Genomic DNA, 22,647 nt, shown 5'->3' with positions numbered 1-22,647 from the left:
TTAGCACTATCCTTTTCTTTCATAGGGGCCAACCTGACAGAGAAGATTAGGAAGATAAAAATTGTCTTCACACCCACCATCTGCAAACAGACGTGCCAGAGCGGTCGCTGCTACAACAGCTGCGAGAAAGGAGACACCACCACTCTCTATAGCCAAGGGGGACATGACCATGATCCCAAGTCTGGCTTCCGCATCTGTGAGCACCCTGAGGCCCCCATCCCACCTTCTTGCCTGCTCCCCACTCTTCTCCTTCTGCCTTTCCTTCCTCTACAGGCTGAGGCCTTGGGTTGCTATAGGGATGGGAGGAGATGGCCTCTCTCAGTGCCTTGGAAGATGTCTCCTGGGGTCTTTGGGGCTTACTCCCTTGCTGTCTCTGTGGGAGGAAGACAGACCTTGCCTCATTGCTGTCTTTCCTGGGCAAGCAACTTCTGTTTCCACCCCACCCCAGGTAGAGGGGACGCGTGTGTTTGAGTCAGGCTTGTAGCCAAGCCTCGCCACCCCCTCCTTCTCAGAGCCAGCTCACTGCTTTCATTGGCATCCAGTCTTGGGGCTGACTTTCATCACCTAATTTCCTCCTGTTCTCTCCTTTCACTCACATGGCAGCCAGGAGAGCTGGCTGCAGGTTGCAAGCTGTTCCTATAAACGGGGCTGCTGAAACCTCTGCTCGCCTTTCAGAGCTGCTGGGATTGCTCATCAGGTCACTGGGATACCCAGCTGTGGTTTGCGCACATCCCCTTGGAGTCAGTTGGTGGAAGCAGCCCTCAGGACCTGGTGGGACTCATCCTCTGAAAGCCTCTGTGACTCAAATTTCTCTAACACTGAGAGAGTGCAAAGTCTGGCTGTTGTGGACACCAATTGCATTAATGGGAATTTCTGCCTAGATCCCAGTGTCTCTTCCCCCCCAGACTGGTTGCTGGGCTTGAGCAGATTAACTTGGAGCAGGGTGGGAGCTCATGCCCTGGGGTAAACCTGACAAGTCATCCAGGGATGTGCAGCAGCATCATCTTATCTCACACTGAGATGAGTCAGGACGATCTGTCAGGGAATCCCGTGCCTTGCCCAAGTGTTGCTTACACTGAGAGATGCTCTGGGTTACTCCAAGGAGCTGATAAGGCCAGAAAAGATGTGGCTTGTTGCATCTGTGGATGCTTTTTCTGAGCCTGTGCAGATGAATTGCTTCTGATTCTTTTGTCCCACTCCACACTTCTCCCACTTGAGCTGTTGGCAGGACCAGGGCTGGCTGGGAGGCAGGCTCTGAGGATGTGGCTCTCTGCCCGTTCTCTCCTTCTGCCTCTCCCATCCCCACTGAGTTCCCTTCTGGGCTGAGATTAAAGACCCTGCCAAATGGGGAGGGGGCGATGCAGAAGAGAAGCAATTGTGCTGACTTGGCTGCATGCAGCTGCTGTAGCTCCTGCCCTGCTCCAAGGGATCCTGCTGTGCCAGTGGCACCACCTTGGCCCTGGGGGGCTTCCCTGCATGGGTGTCCCAGGCTGGCCATGGCCCCAGAGCCCAAGGGAGGGCTCATCATCTTCAACCCGTGACTCCGGTCCTGAGCAGAGCTTGGAGAAGATAGTGCTACTTCCACGCTGCAAGTGCTGTCCCCAGCTTGGTGGGGTTCTTGGGCACCATGGGGCTAGTGCTGGCCCGGATCCAGCTGCCTGTCCTTCCCCAGATACCCCTTGGCTAGAGGCAGTATCTCAGTTTCTCTGCTAAGCAGACATCTCTTTGCCTTGCAGACTTCTGCCAGATCCCCTGCCTGAATGGAGGGCGCTGTGTGGGTCGGGACGAGTGTTGGTGTCCCTCCAACTCCACAGGGAAGTTTTGCCACCTTCCAGCTCCCTCTCTGGAAAAGAAGCAGGGAGGGAGAGCCCCAAAGACCCTGGCCAGCAGCTCCATGAAGCACTCCACCTACACCCTGCCCTTGTCCAACCAGCTTGGTGAGCGTGGCTGACGGCTCCAGACCCTGCATTTTCCTACTACTTGAGTGCTCCTCAGATCTTTATTAACAGGCCTGAGGAGGCCCCTAACCTCCTTATGCTTGCCTTTTCAAGCCAGGTTGTTAGAAAAGTGGTTCCTGTAGTTTCTGAAGGGCTCAGGTTGCCTGGGGAAACTTTTTGGTGTGTTTGTGCTGGTTGTGGGTCAGAGAAGTATTTTCTCTTAGATGCAGTCTTCCTCTAGATTTTCTGGTGGGGTCAATCTACCTCTCCTCCCTTGTGACTTTATTGATGACAAGATGCTCTTCAGGTGCCAAATTGTTGCCAGATTGTCACAACTGTGGTATAAACTCATCTTCTAGCTTCCCTAAACCCTTCCCTGGTGAATGTCCACATCAACCACCCTCCAGAAGCTACTGTGCAGATTCACCAGGTGGCCAGGGTGCGGGGTGACGCAGAGGTGTCAGAGGAGAACAGTGTGGAAGCGGTCCTGGTGCCTCAGCTGGCTGCTGTGCCCTGGTACACCTATGCCCATGGGAACGGTAACAGCATTGCCACAGAGAACAGCCAGCAGCAACAGAGAGCCCCGGGGCTGCTGGGGAGGTGCTTTCGGGAGGCTGTCCATGGGCAGGTAAGGGGTCAAGTGTTGGAGCGTGTGTAGATATGTTTCTTGTTCTAGAGTACGGGTACGTTGTCTTATGGGGCAGAGAGGGTGGCCTTTCGTTGTGTGAACCTGCTCAGCATCAGCGTGGGCATCACCCAGGTGCTGTGGGCAGAGGCAGCAGTGTGTTAGTACTTGGGAAGAAAATTCCTCACTTTGGCCCAACAGGGAGACCTCACTGCCTTGCTCTGACCAGGCTGTGCCCTGGAGCAGCACAGCCCAGACTTGATGGCTTTCACATACAGTCTCATTTAAAAAGGGTGCCCTATTTATAGCAACATTTACAGCCACACTCTGCGATTATTGTAGGAAACGTATAAAACATAGGAAAATTCCTTTCCCTCTCAGACGATAAATGAAAGTCTGATTTCCATGGAACGACGCCTTCCTGGGCAGCTCAGTCGGGGCTTGGGAAGCAAATGCACATGAGGGGCTTTCTCACCCCTGTCCCACAGTCACTGTAATTTCTTATTTTGTCTTTCCCCATATGTTTTTCTTGCATCACTGGAAAAGCATTGGAGGTTTTTGGCACCCACAGGAACACCTGTGAGCTCCCCCAGAGCAACTCGCACTCAGTGAGACCCCCAGGCTGGGCAGCCAGGGACTCGGCCCACACCTCGCTGCTCCCCAGCCCTTTATGGGGCACTGCTTCTGCTTCCCATCCTGTCCTTCAGTCGCTCCCATCCAAGTGATTTCTGGTGGGGTACATTCTCAGACATTCCTAGGGCAAAAATAAATGAGATCAGACCATGGGGCTGGAAAAGCCCAGCTCCTTCATGAGGAAACAGCAGCTTTCTGACCCTGGGAGCAGAGGATGATGCATGGAGATGCTCATGGATGCACAGAGAGGCTGCGGGAGATCATCTGGGTGGGGCAGAGGGGTGGCAGGGGGTACCCTTGTGCTTGCGCCTCACCCAGCTGGGGTGATGCTGTGCCCGGGAGAGGTCGAGGAGCTTGGCGAGGAGTGCTTGCCTCTCCCCACTCAGCTGCAGCCGAGCCGATCGGTATGCGAGTGTGCTGGGCAGGCGGCCATGCGCGCCTGGACAGGGGCCAACTCCGGCCTGTGGGCCGTGGCGGCTCCGCTCTAATGGGGAAGCCTGTAATCCAGAGGTCCTTGCTGGTGGGGAGAGGGGGGAGAAGGAGAGACTCATTAAGCAGAGGAAAGTGCCTGACTGCAAGCTTCCTGCTGGGCTGGAGTGGTGCACCCATTTTGCTGGCTAATCAGCCAGGCATGGGCTGATCCCAGGGCTTTGCTGGGTGATATCATCATCATGTTCTCTTTGGTGTCCCCTTCACCTCTGAGGGGTGCAGTTGAGGGACTCTCATGCTTTTCTGTCTACACAACTGTTTGCTGTCTAAACCGCATCCCTAGTCCCACTGCGTCCCAGTGGGGAGCTGTGCCGGGAGGGCCATGCCAAACCGTTGTCCCCCATGCTGGCTCTGCCACTGCCACACCAGGCAGCCACAGTGGATGGGTGTGTGTCCCCTCCCCATCCCACAGGTGTCTGATCCTCTGGTCCTCTCTCTGCAGTGCACCAACCCCCTGCCAGGGCTGACCAAGCTGGAGGACTGCTGCGGCAGCGTGGGGCTCTTCTGGGGTATGGACCGGTGCCTGGCCTGCCCTCCCCGGCCAGGTGAGTATTGCTGCTGCCCGGATGGCACGACAGACAACCTGCACCCTTGGCAAACAAAAATGGTCAGGCTGCCTCACTCAGCCAAGGAGGCATGGAGCAGCCATAGGTCCCCTGCTGTATTGCTTTCTTTTGCCCAAGGCCCTTGGGGATGGGCGGCAGGTCCGAGGCAGTGTGCAGGGCCATGCCGGCTGCTGCCCCAGCCCGCACACCAGGGAGCAGCACTGGTTTGGGTGCTGGCCCCAGGCTCAGCACTTTCTCCTTAAACCGCCCCTGCGAAACCTCGGTGCAGCTGGCAGTTCCTGCTGTGCTAGCCTCAGTCAGAGGAAGAGAAGGGAAAAGAGCGGCCGTGGTTTTAGGAGTTGTAGTCCTAGATCAGTGGAGGAGGCTGCAGACTCGGCCCTATAGAGTTACGGTCTTGCTCTCGGCCCGACACGGGCTTGGCAGGGCCTCTGGAAATAACACTACATCAAACAATTGGCAGGAGTGCACCCGGGGTCCGTTCCAGGGGCACGGGCGTCCAGCTCCATTTCTGCTGTGCTTGGGAGCCGGCTGGACTGATCTAGTGAGAGATGGGGATTCCTCTGCTACTTCGCTCAGGGTGCTCCATGATGGGCGTGGCCCCTCGTGCTGTGGCCTCATCCTGTGTGGTGGTGGAGAGGCCATGCTGAAGGACTCCTGGCTGGGAGGAGGTAGCCCCACAGGCACAGTGGCTCCAGCAGCCACTGATGACCAGGTCTGGTGCAGGGTGAGGTGCACATGTCCAATGCAATGCAGGCAGGGAGCTGCTCACATCTCCCCTGCCTGCCTGCCTGCGCCCTTTCATCACTGCCTGGATGCTTATTCACATGCCTTCACTGGATTGAAGGACAAAAGTAAACAGATTCCATGGTCCAGGAGGCTGATCCCTGAGGAGAATGGAGGTGCCCAAAGTGTCAGGTTTTGTGCAGGCAAGTATGGTGTTAGTGCCATCTAGCTCTGCCCACAGGATGTCCCGCTTGGCTTGCACACATGCTCCCAAGAGCTGTTTGTGTCTCGTTGTCTTCCTTCAGTTTGGTTCCTCCTTAGCCAGGGATAGGGCTGACTGGAGCCAAATTCCTCACAATCACAGACAAGGTTGTCAGCATGCTGGAACCCAGTGTAGATCTGGGGAGCTCTGATTGCTGTCATCCTCCCACTCTGCATGGCTCTGCTGTGGCCATGCTGCTGCTTGCCTGCCTGCCTCTGTGTGCCAGCCCCAAGGGAGCCCTGGGCACATGCCGTATGAGGGTGACCATAGGGTCTCCAGGTTCAGCACAAAGAAGGAAATGCCCCCCACAAGCCTCAGCCCCCTCCTCTTTGTGCCAGTCCTTTGCATCCCCAGTCATGGCTTTCTCCTCCCCATCCCACTGCAGTCTCCCCGTTTCTCATGCTGTCGCTCTGTGATTCCCCCGTTACAAAGTAGGGGGACCACTTAACACTTTGGTTAGGCTGCAGATGGCTGCAAAAACTCCGCACCTCCTTTCAATTTTTCTGTGCCAGGATGCTGAGTATCACTCAGCGGCCAGAGCTGCAGCAGTGATTTGCTCTGCTGGACTTAGATCTTCAGGCTTCAAAATGTGTCTCTAATCACAGGCTTCCAAGACATGAAAACAGGCACGAAATCCCTCCATGTGCTCCTTGCAGTCAGCCAGCTAGTAGAGCACATGCACTTACAAAATGCCTCCTAGCTGCCAGTGTGTTCCACCTCCATAGCTCAGCACGTGCCCTGTGTCCCAGCAGCAGCTGAAACTCAAGGGAGGTTGTCACTTCTGGTCTTCATTGAGTGGACAGATGCTTGTCTGGCTTTTTTTCAGATTAATTCCATGGTGATATGAAAAATGATCCCTGTGGGTTTTCCTTCTTCCTCTGCCACAGGAAATTCGGGCTAGTTGAAGGGGCCGTTTTCATCCTCCTTAATTACGTGCAAGTATCTTCCTCCTTTGGCCACCATTGACTGCCCTGTAACCAGCCCCACATGCAGGAGGCCACACAGTTGAGGTGAAGGGAGCTGTAAGGTGGCTCTCAATGGAGGCAGCCTTAGAGAGCCTGGCTGTTCTGGAGTGAGAAGCCCAGGTGGCTGGCATGCTTTTCTTCACATATGAGAGATCTCACCTGAGGATGGAGCCAGGGAAACAGTCCTTTCTCCATGATCTTACTGCTCTAATGGAGCCACCAAACACTGTGACCTCTCACTGCCCTGTGCCTCCTCTGCCAAGACTCCCAGGTCCATGCCTGTCCAGTGTGAAGGTGTCACTCTGCATTGTTCCTGCCTGCAGACCGCATCCCACACTCACATTCCTTCTGTCTCCTGGCCTTACTGGCCCACGTTGTACTCACTCAAAGTCACTGGGCTGTAATTCAGTGACCTGGTGTCTCGTGCACAATGATAACATGTCCAGTGGATGTTTCCAGCTTTCTTCTTGGCACTGCAGTCTTCAGAGAGAACTTCTCCTTGCACTTGTGTGTCCCAGGGACACGTGCACGAGAGCAGACTTGACAGCACTGGGAATTTAATTCCAGCAACCAGAGACAGAAATGGCAGAAGCTAGTTCAGTGTAAACACTTACAAATGTACAGAAATGCAGCCAGGCAAGAGCTAGACAAATGGAGAACTTGTTTGGATTGACTGTCTGCCCGAGACACTGATTGTTAGTAGAGTCTGGATACGTCCGGATGTCTCCCTCGACTGCAGCTTTCATGTTTGGTACGTGTTTGTGTGCGGAAAGACATCAGAGAAGCAGAAGAATTGGAGGCAGGCATCTGACTGAGTGAACCTGCCGTGACCAATACTTGCTATTTTTTGTGTTTTGCCCAGCATCAGAACAGCCAAGGCACTTGAATGCTTTGCCTCCTAAGGAGACCATGTTAAAAGCTGAATTCAGAATTAAGGTAGGGGTGGTTACATTCATCTCAGAGGCTTCCTTAGGCTCTGCTCAGGGTTTTGACTGTCTGGTTTGCTCCTGGGTTGGTGTGTATTATTAGGCCCCTTCAGAGAAGTGGACACAGTGATGGGGGTTCAAGCAGGCTATAGTAGAAGTTGCTCGGAGTTTGCTTTTGCTCATGTAAGTGAGAGCTGAAGATGGGACCCCCAGGATATGTCAGAGACAGCCCTGGGATAAGGGGGAGAGCCAAGAGCTTGCTCTGTGTGCTGTTGGGTCACAGGCTTTCACCCGACCCATGAAAGAAAGAGATGAGCCAGACACAGGGCCCTGGAGAGCGACAGGACACCTGCATGCTGTTGTGCAGCTGTGGTCCTTCAGCTCCAGCTGGAGATGACTGGATGAAATGTGCTGCCCTGCAAGATACGATAAATCAGATGGAGACATCCAATGACCCTCCTGGGTTTTTAGTACTTGGAGGAGGCAGTGGAGCATACATTGAGAGGCTAGAACAGAGAGGTAGGAGCATATGGGAGCTGGAAGGTAAAACGTGGAGAAGACTGATAGTGGGAAAAGGGAATTGGAGGCTGAAGAAGCAGCTGAAGCAGAGATTCAGGGTATTTGAGCAGTGCTGGTGAGGAAGGTGCTATGAAGCAATGTCCTGTCACCTACTAAGCTCAGGATGTGGAGCTAGTAGCAGGCACACTGCTGGGCAGAGCTACTCCTGCTTGCCTGCCAGACCATATATTGTTTTGGGGTATACAGTGATCTCTGGAGAAGAAAATACTGGAACAAGGTCAAGTGATGGACCATGGAAACTAAAACGAACAAGACCCAAGCTGCATGTTGACACAGACCCCAGGACGGGTGTGGATTTGAACACCAGTTTCCCTGAAGCCTTGGCCCTCCTCAGGCACGTGGGGATAAAGGAGACTGGTAGTAGAGAGTTCTGCCCAGAGGGGGTCATAGCCCTGCTCTTCCACCTCCTTCCTGTCCCTGAGACCACACACCTCTGTGACCAGCAGTGTTCCAGGAGAAAACCATACTGTCTCTGGTACTGCCCAGGAACTACAAGTTTCACCTTGCTGTTTGTTTGAGGGACTTCCTGGGTGCAGCAGTAAACCTGTGTCTTCCAGGTCCAGTTTTTCAGTGCCCTCTGTCTCTTACTTCAGGCTGCAGTCAGCCTGAACGTAGGCTGGGCTGTGCACCCACTGCTTGTTCTCCCTGCAGATATTCCTGGGCTGCTTTTTCTCCTCATGCCTATGGGTTTTAACTGCATTAAGAAACAAGCCTTTGAAGGCTATTGTTTTGTTTTTATTCCCACTCCCCATGTTTTTTCAAGTTTTTTGTCCTAGAGAAAAGTCTGAATTTCACTGGAAAGTTGGATCTTGTAATGTCTGGCTTGGCATCCGCAGCACTCCCCAAACAGACCTCCCACTGTGAGAGGGGTGGCAGCTCACCCATGAAGCCGTCGTCATCAGAAACGCCGAGCAGCTCCACAAGCCACACGCTACTCTGTGCTGTGCCTGCAGGCATTGAAACAGCTATAGGAAGCCCCTTGAAAAATCAACCCCCTGGTCTGCTCATGTTGCAGTCAGAGTGGGGAGTATACAGGGAAAAAAAAAACCAGAAAATACAGGAAGGAGGCTACAGAGGGGGCTGGTTCTGCCACTGCTACACCATGTGGTGCAGGGAGTCTGTCCAGGACAGTAAAGAAGGCCTGGATGTAGGGAAACAAGCTGAAACCTCTGCAAGGTTGTGACAGTACCACAGAGAACAATTCTTAACCTGAGGAAGTACAGCATTTTCAGGACTGCTGTGTTCTGCAGAGTGCTTGCTTTGTCCATCATTCATATGCAGCATCATGGTCTTAGCACACAGCAGCAGTGTTGCAATAGTGGGGTTTTTTAGGTATGGAGGTATCTTGTCCCAGCTGGAAGCTACTGAAGCAGAATGAGGTTCTCTTTGTTAAAACAACTTCAAAGGCCAATAGTAATTCCCGGAGTCTTTTTCCTTCAAGCATCTTTTTCACCTTAAAGATCTTTACTGACCATGAGTAGAGCAGAGGGCTTAGTTTTGTATCGCACATCAACACTGGTGCATGCCCTCCCCACCCCTGCTTGCTGTAGCCTTTGTTGAGGCATTGGAGAAAGTCTTGCTGGAGCCTGCCTACCACAGACCACCCAGAGTAGAGAGGAGCAGTCATGACAGATCTGGACTGAAGGATTTGTGTCCTTTCCCTCTTGTCCATTCTGCCTGGGAACTCAGCTTATCCCCACAGCCACAGCCCTTCCTACTTCTTGGTCTGGCATCTCCAATCCATCTTCTCTCTGGAGGCTGCTGTGGGGTTGAAAGAAATGGGCTAGCTTTCAGCAGCCAAGCATTTCCTCACTTCTCATCTGACCTCAGGCTTGCCTCTTCCCCTTTTAACAGAGTGATATCAGCTGGCCTAATGCAATGTGTTATCTCACCCTACAAACCTCATCTCACTCAGGCCCTTTTAGCTACCACCACTAGAAGTGGTTTCTTTCCACTTCACCATCAGCCTGAGCTTCTTCATCCCACCTTCAGACAGTGTTTGGGGAGCCAGGGCCCTTGGATAAAGCTTCTTCTCCTGGGAAGTGATGGAAAACTAGCCTAGCTGCTTAAAGATCACCTTGCTGGGCTGCAAAATCCCTCTGCCCGATTTCCATGTGTTCACTTCCCTTCTTATCCTACTCTGCTTGAGTATTATTCTAGCTGGGGACAAAGGTGCTGATGGGAGTCCTGGGCTGTTGGCTGCTTTGAGCTCACCTCCTTTGTGGATCTGTGAGCTTATTGCATGTATGCTCCCGTGTGTGAGCCTGGCCCCTCTGGAGATGCCTGGTGCCTGCAGAGCTTGCAGAAAGCAGCGCCAGGCAGTGGGATGAGGCAGAGCTGGAGGGAGCAATGAGGAGAGCTGAGGGGGAGTCCTGGTGTACAGGTACCTGGTGAGCACATTGCTTCGGCACAGTGCCCACGAGTCTGAGGAGGTGAGGCCCTGAAATCACACCCTTGATGCAGGAGCCAGAGCTCCTGCCCTCAACAAGCCTGAAATCCTTCTGCCTGACAGATGCAGCTCAGCTGCTCCATCTCCATCCTCCGGCTCTGGGAGAACCCCTTTCCTGGAGAGAGTGTAGACAGACAGACAGACAGGGGAGGCTGGGACACCTCTGGCTGTGGATGCTGACAGATTTCTGCCCTCTCTGATCATCACATTGGCTTTTTCCCTTTGCTGGGTTCCAGAGGAGTAGCCTCCAAAGCCAGTCTCCCACTGCTACCAGCTGCATGGGAGAGGGGTGGATGCTGATCCCCTTTGCAGGAAATTCAGATGTCCGAGGCTGGTTTTTCAGGGGGTTTTGGCCATCTTTGCTGTAGTTTGGCAACATCAGAGCTCATGGAAGGAAATGGTCCTCTGCTCGAGTAACCAAGTACAAAGCTGAGAATTAATAGCTTACATCCTCCTGCAGACACATGCTGTCTTCCCTTGCGGCCAGGTCCTGGCAGAAAGAGAGCAGCCTCCATCCAGTACTTCAGAAACTGTCTTGGTTCTCCTTGGTACAGAGAGATCTGCTCACATTACATTACAGTTATTCTTTCCAGGGAACACAAGTTTCTTTGCAAAATTAAGATGTTTGTCTGCAGCCTCACAAGTGATTTGCTGCAGTAATGAACTACAGGTTTCTGCAGACTGGAGTCATACGACTCCTGAGGTGGCACAAGACCTGCATGCTCACTCCCCATCACTGGTATTTTCTGCCTTGCCCTCTCCCCAGCATCATCTGGCAGAGGGATGCTGGAGGATCTGTTTCCCTGCAAAGGCTTTTCAGAGGGAGCGGGGCTCTGACACATGTCATCGCTGTTTGATCTCCGGCATGCTTGGCTCCCTGTTGGAGGGCTCGCACATGACAATGCTGCTTCATTTGAGTGTCTGTTATCACATCATGCTGAGGCTGACACATGCTTCCAAGCACAGTTAATGCCTGACAGCAGCCCCAAGCCCACAGGCTGCTTTGTAGGAGGAACTGGAGTCCCACTGGGGTGCTGAGCCTGGAGCCCATGAGCCAGAGTTTGTTTTTCCCTTCCTGGAAGACTGGAAATGTACCCACTGATTCCCAGTATCACTAGCAACCCCCTCACCCCTAACGTGCAGGTATTTGTAAGCACTTCCTGCTTGCAATTCATGACTGACCTGTTGAAGGGGGTGAATAGATTTTTGTCTTAGTCATTTGTCCAGCCCCTGAGGATCTCTCTGCACCCGAAGAACCTTGTAGCTTCATTTAATATACCTGGGGAAACCAGGCTTTCTATTCCCCTTCCTCGTACACGCTACTGAATGACTTGTTCTCCCAAGCACCTTTATCTTAGGGATATCCTAGAAATATCCTGACTCAAGAAGTGTCCTAGAATGTCTTCATAAACAGTACTGTAGAGTCAAAATGTCCAGTACAGAGTTATGGACACACTTGTTCTCTGCCCCCAGCACATTGTTTGTGTTCTTAACCTTTGCAGGCTCTTTCCGACCATCTCCTCCCACAAGGATGGTCTCAGTTTGTCCCTAGTTCTCAAAAGCTGCATTGTGTTAGAAATCTGCCAGATCCTCGATATGGCTATTGCCGTGGAGGGCTTTCCACATATGACACCAGGGCGTAAGCTACTGATGCCAGGCAGGAGGAATTCAAGTGGTGGGAATATGGCTGGACAGTCACTTAGCTGTTACAAGCACTTCTTGTTTCCAAGCATACAGTCCAGAAAATTAAAAAGAAACCCCACCCTAGGAAAATCCCATCCTTAAGCAAAGCATCCTTCTTCCTACCCCACCCTGTGCTTACTCACTTCCCAACCCGTCACCTCCTGGATTCCCTTTCTCTTGTTCCAAAATATGGTGCCTAAATTTGACCTCTTTGGAATTTATGGGCCATATTTTACTTGCCCTTAAAATACTTGGAGAGATTTAATTGTGCAGGTTATAGGCCATTTTGAAACCCACAAAACCATTTTAAGCAGCAATCTGAAATTCTCTTTGATGAGCGTGATCGGGGCAGGAAGTCACATGCAGTAAAAGGGGAAAATGTAATAAAAAGGCCCTGGGCTGTTATTTCATCATCTTGTCAAGGACCTCTGTTACTCCTTTCACTCTCATTTCCCTTGTCATGTGCCACCTGGCTATCCAAGCTGGCCTGGGAGGAGCTGAGGTGACATAGTGATACATATGGAGCACAGGCAGCACCTCTGGGTCACCAGGTTAGCACCTGCCAAGCAGCAGAAGACGCTGCTTGGGAAATGTGGCTGCTCCCACCTTTCCCTCTGCCCTGGGAGTCACCAGAGGCCTATCCAAGGCAGACCTAGGGATTCTTTCCCCTCTGCAAGGAGGACAGAGAGAAGGTAGGACACTGGCATCTGGCTCTACTGCTGATGTCCCACACTGCTTGTTTTCTTCCCAGCACACCTTGTGATTGAGAATGGGCAGGTGGAGTGTCCCCAGGGATACAAGAGGCTGAACCGAAGTCACTGCCAAGGTAAGGATGCTACTTTTGTATCTCTCTCTGCTTCCCACATCCACTGTCAGAGTTGTAATTACCTACACAAGTAAAATACAATTATCTAACTCCCTGGTACAGATCTGCAAAGAATGTGACTTATAAAAATCTCTGTGCTTTCATCAAGAATGAAAGAAAACTGGGTAACACTGGACTACATGACTCAACTGATACACATAGTCAGTGTGTAGTTGAGTCAGCATAAGAGAACACACCTGTTAAGTCCTACTGACCCAGCAAGGACCTATGTTGCTGCTGTGCTAACTGTGAGTGTAAAAACACTTGTCCCATAGTCTGAAGCAACAGAAATTCTGTTGCCTGAAAACATTTGGGAAGGTTGCCAGCTTGTTCAGTTGTTCATTTACAAGTAGGAGAGTGCCCTAGAAGCAATTCCTTCTGTTCTGAGCATGTCACTTGTCCCTGCTGCCAGGCTGTCCTGCCTACCCCACGGTGCTGGGGTCTATCTTTTTCTCACTCCCGCGGTCCCTCAGCTCCATATGAGGAAGGCGCCATCTCTCCTCTTTTCTCTCCAGTTTATGTTTATTTGGCATCTCTTGGACCCACAGTTGCTTGTGTTTTTCCATGCTCTGAATTTTATGGTTCCCTTCTCATGATTCATGATAAGCTGAGAGGTGTCTTCTCGAAGATGCAGCAGGGAGCCTGGGCCCTGGCCATGCAAACCCAGGGCTGGCAATCCAGTGACTCATCTCTTTTAGCTGGGACTTTCCACCATGCTTACTTAATTAATGATTCAGCCTCCCCACATTGTCCTGGGGGAAAACTTTCAACAACGCAAGGGCTTCTATTCTCTTTGGTGCTCAGATCTCATCCCTTATGTGGCCACAGACAGTGCTACGGGTATGAGGAGCTACCAGGAGACACTGAGTAGGAGTCAGAGGAGCAGAGCAGCTGGAGGGACTCATGTCAGCGAGCAGAGACCTTCAGTGCCTGTTCTGGATTTGCATTCCATTGAGAGTTTCAGAGGAACAGAGGGAGGTGGCAATGTGGAGCTGGCTAGGAAGATGTTTTGCACAGCAAAAACCCTGAACCGGAGATTTCTGCCTCTCTGTGCTCCTTTATAAGCTGGGCCAGAGAAGTACTGTTCTGCAGACACTCTTGTTACCTTGAGGTGCTTTTCCCATCTCTGCTGTTGCAGTGGGACTTGTATCAGGAAGTACCAGCATCTTACTTGGAGGTCCAGAGTGAGCAGTTTGTCTGATAGACTGGGGGAGAAACTACATGGGGCCTTCTCTTGCCAGCCCAGGGAGCAGGGTTGGCAAGGGGCTGGATAAGGGCTGATGATTCCTGAGGCCATTGGCTGTAGGAGAGAAGCTGACCTGGGAAGGAGCTGAGCTCTGGCTTTGCAGGCTGTTGTCAAAACAGATGAGTGACTGGAGGAGGGCCCCAGCAGAAGCCCACTTTCCTCTATTCTGTATGGACAGAATGGGTTGTCTCTGGTACATTCCAGCAGATGAATCAACGGCTCATCTCTGCAAGATCTCATTTCCTTTCCTTGCTGCATCCCGTTGAGCAGGAACAAGGCTGCAGTGAGTCTTGAGTTGAGAGTGCCTGGCAGACCAAACCAGGGAACCTCTCAGTGCTGCTGGACCATGAGGAAGAATGCGCTGAAAGGGATAATGTGGTTACTAGACATGAGGCAAAGATTGTCTTGGAGGCTTGGTGGTAGGGACGTGTGTGTGTGCAACGGTCACTGCACAGGACACACACTGGCACCTTGGCGTCTGTATATCCTTGGTATCCATATATGCTTGGTGTCTGTTGCCAACTCAGGTCACTTCTGCTCACCAACCACCAGGATAAACCAGCCTGTACCTTTCCACAACAAGCTGCCTGACTCAGTGTGGCTGTTTCTGAGGAGCACCAGCAAGCTTGTGTGGGTTGGGACGAAGCAGCTGAGACAGCATAAGGATCTTGATTTGTGGTCCCTGAGGCCTCTTCTTGTGGGCTAGCCCCATCCCTGACATGCTGCAGGGGGTAGGAGTGCATGGCCCCGAGCGCGCCTGCCTGCTTCTGTTCCCTGTGGGGATTTCCAGCACGGGTGGGTCCTCTGCTGCCAGTGGAATAGAGGGGGTTGGACTGAGGCCGGTATGAGGCCCTGTTTTCAATTAAGCTTGTAAAGCTCAGACCTTGGTGCTTGTTTGTTTTGTGCTCTCATTACTCTAATTCCTTCAATCCCTTTGCTTATGTGGAGGCCAAACACTTCATCCAGTTGGTGTTTTGGAATGACACATTGCTCTGACTGTGTCGGGGAGTGACAGGGATGAGCCCCGAGGCTCCTCCGGAGAGACCAAGCCTCTTCTCTGAGTGGGGTTCCCAGTACATTTGGGGTCTGGCCATTGGTTGATCTCATAAACTCTGGCCTGTGCTTGGTACAGAGCAGGAAACCGTTACATTGTGCAGCAAAATCCTACTCTCCCTGGCCTGCTGCACATCCCTGTAGCGTTTGACTGAACATCATGGCCTGGTCTTGATGGCCAGTGTGTCTCTCAACCATGTATGGGACAGGCAGTGGGGTGAATGGGGGAGTTAAAGAGCACAGGACTGGGGAGGACTTCTCAGGTCATTACATCTGAACTGCTGCTGTCATAGCCAGCTGTGTGACACCTCCATTTCCACCAAGCAGTGATGCTTCAGCTCTGAGGAATAATGTAGTACTGGGAAAGCTGCTTCTGAGCCTAGCTGCTCTCAGTCAGGCTCTTCCACTATCTCCATTCTTCCAAGTGTCCCCGCAGCCCACCTCTGAACCCCTTCCACATTGAGACAGTCTCTAGAGGACCACTGGATGCTCTCAGAGCACTGAAGTCTCACCAGGACCTTGTACAATGGCACTGGGACTCCCCTCTGTCTTTGGAAAGTGTTTGGCATGATGCTGCCTAGCATCACGTTGACATATCTTCGTCTTGGCAGCTTGCAGCTGTCCTGTGAGCACAAGTGTGCCCAAGTCCCTCTCACTGCCTGCTCCCACCTATTAGGTTGTAGTATGTGCTCCTGTGATTTGTCCCAGGGTGGTGCTGAGGTTTATCCCACTCCTGCTGCTCTGTGCTCACATCCAACTCTTCCTGCACTGCTTGTGCCTCCTGACACAGCACATTTTGTCAGCATGCTGACTTTTCTGGGACAAGCACTTTTGTGAAGATATAAAGCTACATCAGTCCATGAGGTGGGCTTCCTCCTCACTCTCCACCATGAAAGCTGCTTTCAATTCCCCATTGTGCACCTTTTACCAATCTCTGTCTTCTCCGGCTTAGCTCATACATTCCTATGTGGTGCTGTAGGAAAGGCTTTACTGCAGGCCAAATGGGTGAGCCTGACGGTGTTTCCCTAGGATAAGCCCACCTCCCTTCCCAAAGTCTGCATTTGATGTGTGCTGAGGCAGGGGCAGAGGAAGAGCTTGAGGCAGGACTTGAGCTTGGCATCTTCCCGCTTGCACAACCTCTTCCTAGAAGACACTACGGCAGTGAGCCACAGCCTGTCTCTGCCTCTGGAGGGTATCAGTCACTGCCCTCCCTTCATGCTGGCATAGTTTCTCAGCAAGGATTCTCTATGGATGACAGCTCCATACGAGCAAGACCAGGGATCAGGCGAAACGACAGGACTCACCAGTCCAGGCTTTCAAACAACAACCATGATGGCCGTAAGAGTGACCCTGCTGGAGTGGCTCACTGTGAGGGACACATCTGTTTTCCACGAGGACCACAAAGCAGAGCAGTCATTCATGAGCCATCCCTGCAGCTGCAGCGAGCAAGCTCTGTGCTGCAGATGTGGGACTGCTGTCTCCACGGAGGTCCTCACCATGCTGCCTGGTGCAGAGGCTGCCTCGGACACCAGCCTGACTTGAGAACCCCTTGGTCCACAACACCTGAATGGGAGACACTAGGTAAGGGGTTCAATTCACCCTCAGCTTTCTCACATCTCACCAGGCTCTCTCCTGTCCACAGATATCAATGAGTGCTTGATGAAGGGCCTGTGCAAAGATGCCGAGTGTGTGAACACCCGTGGCAGCTTCCGCTGCACCTGCAAGCCTGGCACCATGCTGGACCCATCCCGTAGCCATTGCATCTGTAAGTGTTCCAGGGAACCCCTCAGCTTGAGAAGGGACCTGAGCAGGACCCCACAGCTGAGTGGAGGCTGCAGCGTGCTTTGTGTCTCTCGCAAGTGCACTTGTGTGCAGGATGGGTCCCCATGCCTTGGGCCCCCTTCATGCACTGTTCTTCTCCATGGACATCGCTCCCACAGGAGCTGGATTTTCTTGGAGCTGGTGCTGCATGGGGGATGGCCCAATGGCTGAAGGCTGGTGGTTGTTCTGAGAAGAGAATGGGGCAGCCCTCAGGAAATGCTGGGAGTCACAGGCAGAGAAAGGCCCAAAGGGGAGAGACTGGGTGTCCCCCATTCTCTCTTTGGAGAGTGTATAGCTTGACCTCTGGCACTGACCCTTCCACTGTGTTTCAGCGGACAAAGCGGTGTCAATGGAGCAGGGACTGTGTTACCGCTCAGCAGCCGGAGGCGTGTGCTCCTTCCCCCTCTCCCACCGCATCACCCAGCAGATCTGCTGCTGCAGCCGCGTCGGCAAGGGCTGGGGGAAGAACTGCGAGGAGTGCCCTGTGCCTGGCTCAGGTGAGACGTGCAAATGCTGGCCTATGAGGTGGGTACAGCAGCCCAGAAAGCAGACCTGGATAATACTGGGAAGACAGAGAAGTCCCTGATGGGAAACCACTCTGTACCAGAGGGAGAGCACAGCCATGCTTGTGTCTGGCTTTCCTTGACAGCCCTTTTGTCTCTTGTACGTCTTCTGCTGGGATGAAAGTCAAGTGAGGATGCATTTGGCATATCTCAGCATGGGGTAGGGTGGAAGGGAAAGCACCAGAGTTCTCAGGGCTGGAAAAAGTCTTCAGATGGTTTGCGCAGCACATCTTGAGAGATGTGCAAAGCACTCAGTGTGAAGGTACCAGGGGTTCACTTTTATCTGCTCCCTTGCTCACGTTGGACCTTCCTATGGCATGAACCCTTCCTAGCAGTACTGATCCAGGGAAGAGATGTAGCTTTTGGTGTCTGGGAGTACCAGCCAGTGCCTGTTAGAAACCCACCCTGCTCTTCTGTGCAAGGCATCCACCCACTGCAGCCCAGATGTTAAATCTATAAGGATTTAACCCTTAGAAATCTCCAGAAAATTACAGGATAGCAGAAACTGCTACCTGCATTCACATACATGCCTGTCCATCTTCACTTCTTTCTTCTACTTGTCCCACCATCACATCTGGGTGCAGTAAGCCAGGTGATCCCTGCACCAGCCTCTTCCTTCCAACCTCTGTCCTCTAAAGCTTTGATTTGATTTTCCCTTGCAGAAGCCTTCAAGGAGATTTGCCCAGCAGGACATGGCTACACATACTCCAGCTCTGATATCCGCCTGTCGATGAGGAAGGCAGAGGCAGAAGAGCTGCCCCTCAGCTTGGAAGAGCAAGGAGAGAGCAGCAACTGGACGTTGGACTGGGCAGCAAGGAGACAGCAACTGCAGTACAGCCTTCATGGGAGTGCACTGGAGGCATTCCCCCACCCTGGCACCTCAGCAGGAGAGGGTAGTGTGGTGTCTACTGTTTAAAGTTGCTCCATCTGGGTCCCTAGCAAGGGTGGACAAATTCCCAGGTCCTGCCATGCCCCACGGATGGACTTATAGCTGATAAGGGCTTTCTACATCTGTATGAATATGCAAGGTGTTCTTCAGCCCTACTAATGTTCCTGGGGCATGAGACACCACATCTTCAAGCCTTTGGAGAGAAGGTTGAGTGTTTAAGGCTCCTGCGACCACATCTTTGCAGCTGGTGCTGGTGGGCCAGGCCGCCTCCTCTGGGACCTCAGGTCTGCGTGGCAGCCCTGGCGCTCCTTGGACTTTTGTCCAGCCCAGCTGAAGAGAAGTGTGACCAATTCCTTGTGCCAGCGCCTGCTGGAGAGGAAGCTCCTGGGGTCTGCACAGTGCCAGGAGAGGAGTCCAGGTGTGTTGGCTTTGCGAACAAGTGCTTGTGGAGAAGTGTGAGGAACTGAGTGGCAGTGTCTTAGAGCTGGGGTGAAGTTAGGGCAGCCAGAGTTTGAGGAGGATGCCTGCCTGCTTTGTCTCTATTCACCATGCATTATTTCTCTTTCCAGGTGAAGTTTCTCCTGCTGTTCAGGTGAGTAAGGTTTGTCTTGCTACAGCTGGGTGCATCTATGGTAGCAAATATTTGTAAATCTATTTGTATAACAAGCAGATGACAGGGAAGTGTGAAATGTGGTCAGGGAGAGCACTAAAGAGAGCAAGTAGCTGCTGCCAGAGGGAACAGCTTACGAACTGCAAACCCTATCACCCTGGGTGAATTGTCATGGCTGAAGGTATTGTGCCATGTGCCCACTCAGCCCTTGCTATGAAAGAGGCCATTACTTCAAACCAAGAGGAGCTGAGGGCTCTGCTGCACTAGTTCATGGTCAGCATTGACTCTAGCTGGCATTTTCTGGGGCTGGGGTAGCAGCCCAGGCTGAGGCCAGAGCTGACTGAGGTGTGGGCACTCACTCCCTGCTGTCAGCCTGGCCTGACTGTAGGACTGAAGGGCAGCACAGACCCCAGTGTCATGTTCAAGCCCAGCTCATAGGCAGGTCTCCACATGCTGGTGTGGGTGCAGCAGAAACTGTACTGGCGCAGTTGGGGTGGTGATCTCCCACACTGCTGTGTGAATTCACCCTTTCTGATGGGAGCAGCCTGGGGACTGGTTCTCTGCCCAACTCTCCTGGGGTTGGGTTTCTTTATTATGAGTCTCGCTTGAAAAATGTGTGTCTTTTGATCGCTGCTGTGAATAGAGTTTGGGCTGTATCTCTCCTGAGCATCTTTGTGTCCCCTTGCTGCAGCAGCCCAGCTCACAGAATGTACCTGCAGCCACTCTGAGAGAGAGAACAGTGCTGCCATCATCACTGCTTCATAGATGTGAAGTGACTTGCCAAGGACACATGAGAAATCTCAAGACAGGGAAGAAATTTGAATCAAAGCTTCCAAATTTGAAGCAGAGCTAATCTGGGTCTTAGGTTTCTCAGCCACTTGTTTTCTTCATCCATTGCAGAAAGGTTTTCGGAGCAAACTCAGGTTGTGCTCCAACATCTCCTTTTTAGCCATGGGTTTGCCAGGAGGGGATGCTGAGAAAGAGCATCTAGCACCAATCACCCTTCTAGTAGGTAGCACTCTTGAGGCAGGTCAAAGCAGTGGCTGTCCTCAGCCCTTCAGAGCTGCCAGTGACAGTGGCAGGATTTACCGTGTCCAGATGCCCGATAGCAGTGCCCTGGGTCTCACCTGCAGGGCATGCTGGCATGGCTCCTCTATGGGCAGCTCCCTGGGCATGGCCAGGAGTTGTGTTTTGCTCAGGACTATATGCTCAGGACAGAGAGGCCCTTCCAGCTGCATCCAGCCATGTCAGCTTCTCCTCCCAGGACAGCGTCTTGGGGAGCAAGAGGACCCAGGAGGTGGGTGGGAAAATGTCTCAGTAATGCTGCATCCCAGCTACATGCTCGTGGATAGAGGCAGTCCTATGTTTCTGTCCCTCAGGGCACTGCTGATGCCACCGCTGAGCTCCCCACACACAGAGGTGAGTGCCTGGCTGGCAGGAGGGCAGGGCAGTTGTGAGGAAGAGGATGGGGCAGCGAGGAGGGAGGAGAGCGGTGGGGATGCTGGGAGCTGCCTCCTCTGCACAACAGCCCCCAGCTCTGGACAGGACAGGCTCCTGGCTGGGCTGGCTGTGGGACGGCTCAGGGGACCCCCACCATACCGAGGTGGCTGATGTGAGGCTGTAGAGATGCAGGGAGGTGGTGGATCTCCAGCGAGGTGGAGGAGGCTGTGTTAAAGAACAAGTTGATAGGATTGCTGCAGCCACCCTGTGGCCCCTTCCCAAGTGCTCTCTCGGGACTGTGGATGCAGGGAAACCCATCATGGGTAAACCTTGGGTGGGCACCTCTGTCTGGGATTGGTGGCTGGACCTCACTTCTCTTCTTCTTCCTCAGCAGAGGAAGAGGTATCCTGGCATGGTCCTCCCCAGCCTGGCCCCACCACCACCTGGGATGCTGCTGCTCCAACACAGATTCCAGCGCAGGGCTTGGGTGCGTGTCCACCACTCTCAGAGATTTCTCTCCTCTCACTGCCTGGCACTATGGGGAAATTATGCCCAGGGGCTCTCTCACTTCCCTAAGCCTGCTTGTCCTCCCACATGCCCCCCTTGACTTCCCAAAGGAAAGTCCCTTCCCTACTACTTTGGGGTGTTGTCCCAGCCTTGTCCTGTCTGCTGCCAGCCACGGAAAGCTGCCTGGCTGTGGGGAGGCATGCGAGCGATCCCATACAGGGAGCAAACTGTTTGGCTTTCTGCGTCCTTCCCCGCCTGCAGCTCACTTGCCAGGTGCAGCAGTGGCTGCCGGGCGAAGGGGATCACGCGCCCGCTCCAGTGGCTTTGGCCCTGTTCCCCCCGCGGTGTGAGCTGACTCATCGGGAAGGGGGAGCGCAAGGAGAGGCATGTGGCTCCCGGGGCGGATTGTTTACTGCGCCGGAAACAAGGGCGCTGTTGTTCCAGGGTTGCTTAAGTGTCTGGGAGCACAGCCCCTGCCCTCCGACGGGGGCTGGAGCACCTTGGGGAGCAGGCCTGGCGGAGGCACCTTGCTGAGGAATGCGTCTTCCTTCAATAGCCTTTTGTTTGAGGTTGGGCTGGCCCCCTTCTGGCAGGCTCAGTGCCGAAGGGTGTGCCATGCCCCCCTCCCCTGCCACTGCTGCCTGCACCCCACTTAGCAGGGCTGTGGGGTCAGGGCAGGGAGTCCTGCTGTCACCCCCCAAAGGATCCCACTGACAAGTGCCAGGCTCTGCTTCCAGCCCTCCTCCAAGGCATGGGGCTGGCAGGCTTCCTCACCACCCTTTTGTGGGGCTGGAGTGCAGGTGAGCAGTACAGGGGACCCCATCACAGTGGGGTCAGGCCAGAGGAGGTGGTGGGATGTGCTGTGTCCTCCCTGCAGCTCTATGGGTACAGGCTGCCTAGAGATGTAGAGGCGCAGGCTCAGTATCACTCTCTAAGAAGGGAAAAAGCAGCCTCCCTGTGTGTGGGTATGGTGCTGGGGGCACAAGGCAGGCACTGAACTCCATGCACCCTTTCAGTGCTGCCTGCAATCCTGTGCTCTCTCCTCCCAGGGGTTGGCAGCTGTGCCTCTTCACCTCTCTCCTGTGGAGCTGGCGCTTGTGTGCTCACCCCAGAGGGATACAGCTGCTTGTGCCACCCCGGCTACACATTGGACCCCAGCCGCCTGCGCTGCATTGGTAGGTTGGCACCTCCTCTGCTTGCTGGGCCACAACAAACCGTTTGGTCTTTCAGGCTCCTAGGGGAAGGTTTTCTGGCAGCTCTGCTGAGCCCCTGCCCACCCGCTGCAGTGCGGGGCTGGCAGGGGAGTGGCAGGCAGCTGTGGGTGGTGACTGCCTGTCTTCCTTCCTTGCCTGGGCACAGATGAAGATGAGTGCCTGAAAGATCCTTGTGCTGGAAAAGGTCACTGCATCAACAGCGTGGGCTCCTATTTGTGCCTCTGCTACTCTGGGTACACCCTGGCTGTCTCAGAGGGCAAGCAGAGCTGTGAGGGTAAGTGGTGTTTGCCTGGCACAGGGCTGCCACCTCCCCAGGATCTCCCCACTCTCCTGCTCTCATGCGGTCTCATGCATATGCCCACACACCTGCACACACACATGCACACCTGCACACCCTCCCTCCCCGCAGTCCAGCCCACAGACAGCCTGTTCCACAGGGATCACCCTCTCCTGCTCGCTCAGGGACCAGACCTTGCCCATGATTTGGCAGGCACCTGTGATGCCAGCCCTGATCACTGACTGCATCATGGCGAGAGGGGTGCTAGGACAGATGGAGGTGGAGGAGAGCCCCTGGGCAGACCCTGCTTCAGGTGCAGCAGGTC

At 53.5% G+C, this 22,647-nt stretch overlaps 1 protein-coding gene across 4 annotated transcripts in view; it reads left to right on the top strand.

Annotated features, from left to right (window-relative positions):
- The window catches only part of LTBP2 (latent transforming growth factor beta binding protein 2), a 71,432-nt gene that overhangs the window by 33,503 nt on the left and 15,282 nt on the right, over positions 1–22,647 (top strand). For 2 of the 4 annotated variants that reach the window (XM_074909955.1, XM_074909958.1), the window contains exons 5-17: positions 26–196; positions 1,737–1,937; positions 2,297–2,565; positions 4,127–4,229; positions 12,589–12,663; positions 16,644–16,766; positions 17,155–17,319; positions 18,048–18,278; positions 18,844–18,866; positions 20,264–20,303; positions 20,716–20,811; positions 21,881–22,006; positions 22,191–22,319. In XM_074909955.1, coding sequence (XP_074766056.1) covers positions 26–196; positions 1,737–1,937; positions 2,297–2,565; positions 4,127–4,229; positions 12,589–12,663; positions 16,644–16,766; positions 17,155–17,319; positions 18,048–18,278; positions 18,844–18,866; positions 20,264–20,303; positions 20,716–20,811; positions 21,881–22,006; positions 22,191–22,319 — 1,752 coding nt within the window. The remainder of the gene's footprint in view (positions 1–25; positions 197–1,736; positions 1,938–2,296; positions 2,566–4,126; positions 4,230–12,588; positions 12,664–16,643; positions 16,767–17,154; positions 17,320–18,047; positions 18,279–18,843; positions 18,867–20,263; positions 20,304–20,715; positions 20,812–21,880; positions 22,007–22,190; positions 22,320–22,647) is intronic. The other 2 variants (XM_074909956.1, XM_074909959.1) reach the window with 2 other exon arrangements.

The sequence above is a fragment of the Athene noctua genome, chromosome 6 (assembly GCF_965140245.1).
Source record: "Athene noctua chromosome 6, bAthNoc1.hap1.1, whole genome shotgun sequence".
Classification (NCBI taxonomy): Eukaryota; Metazoa; Chordata; class Aves; order Strigiformes; family Strigidae; genus Athene; species Athene noctua.
Note: the sequence above shows the minus strand (reverse complement) of the source record. Positions and strands in the feature narration are given on the sequence as shown.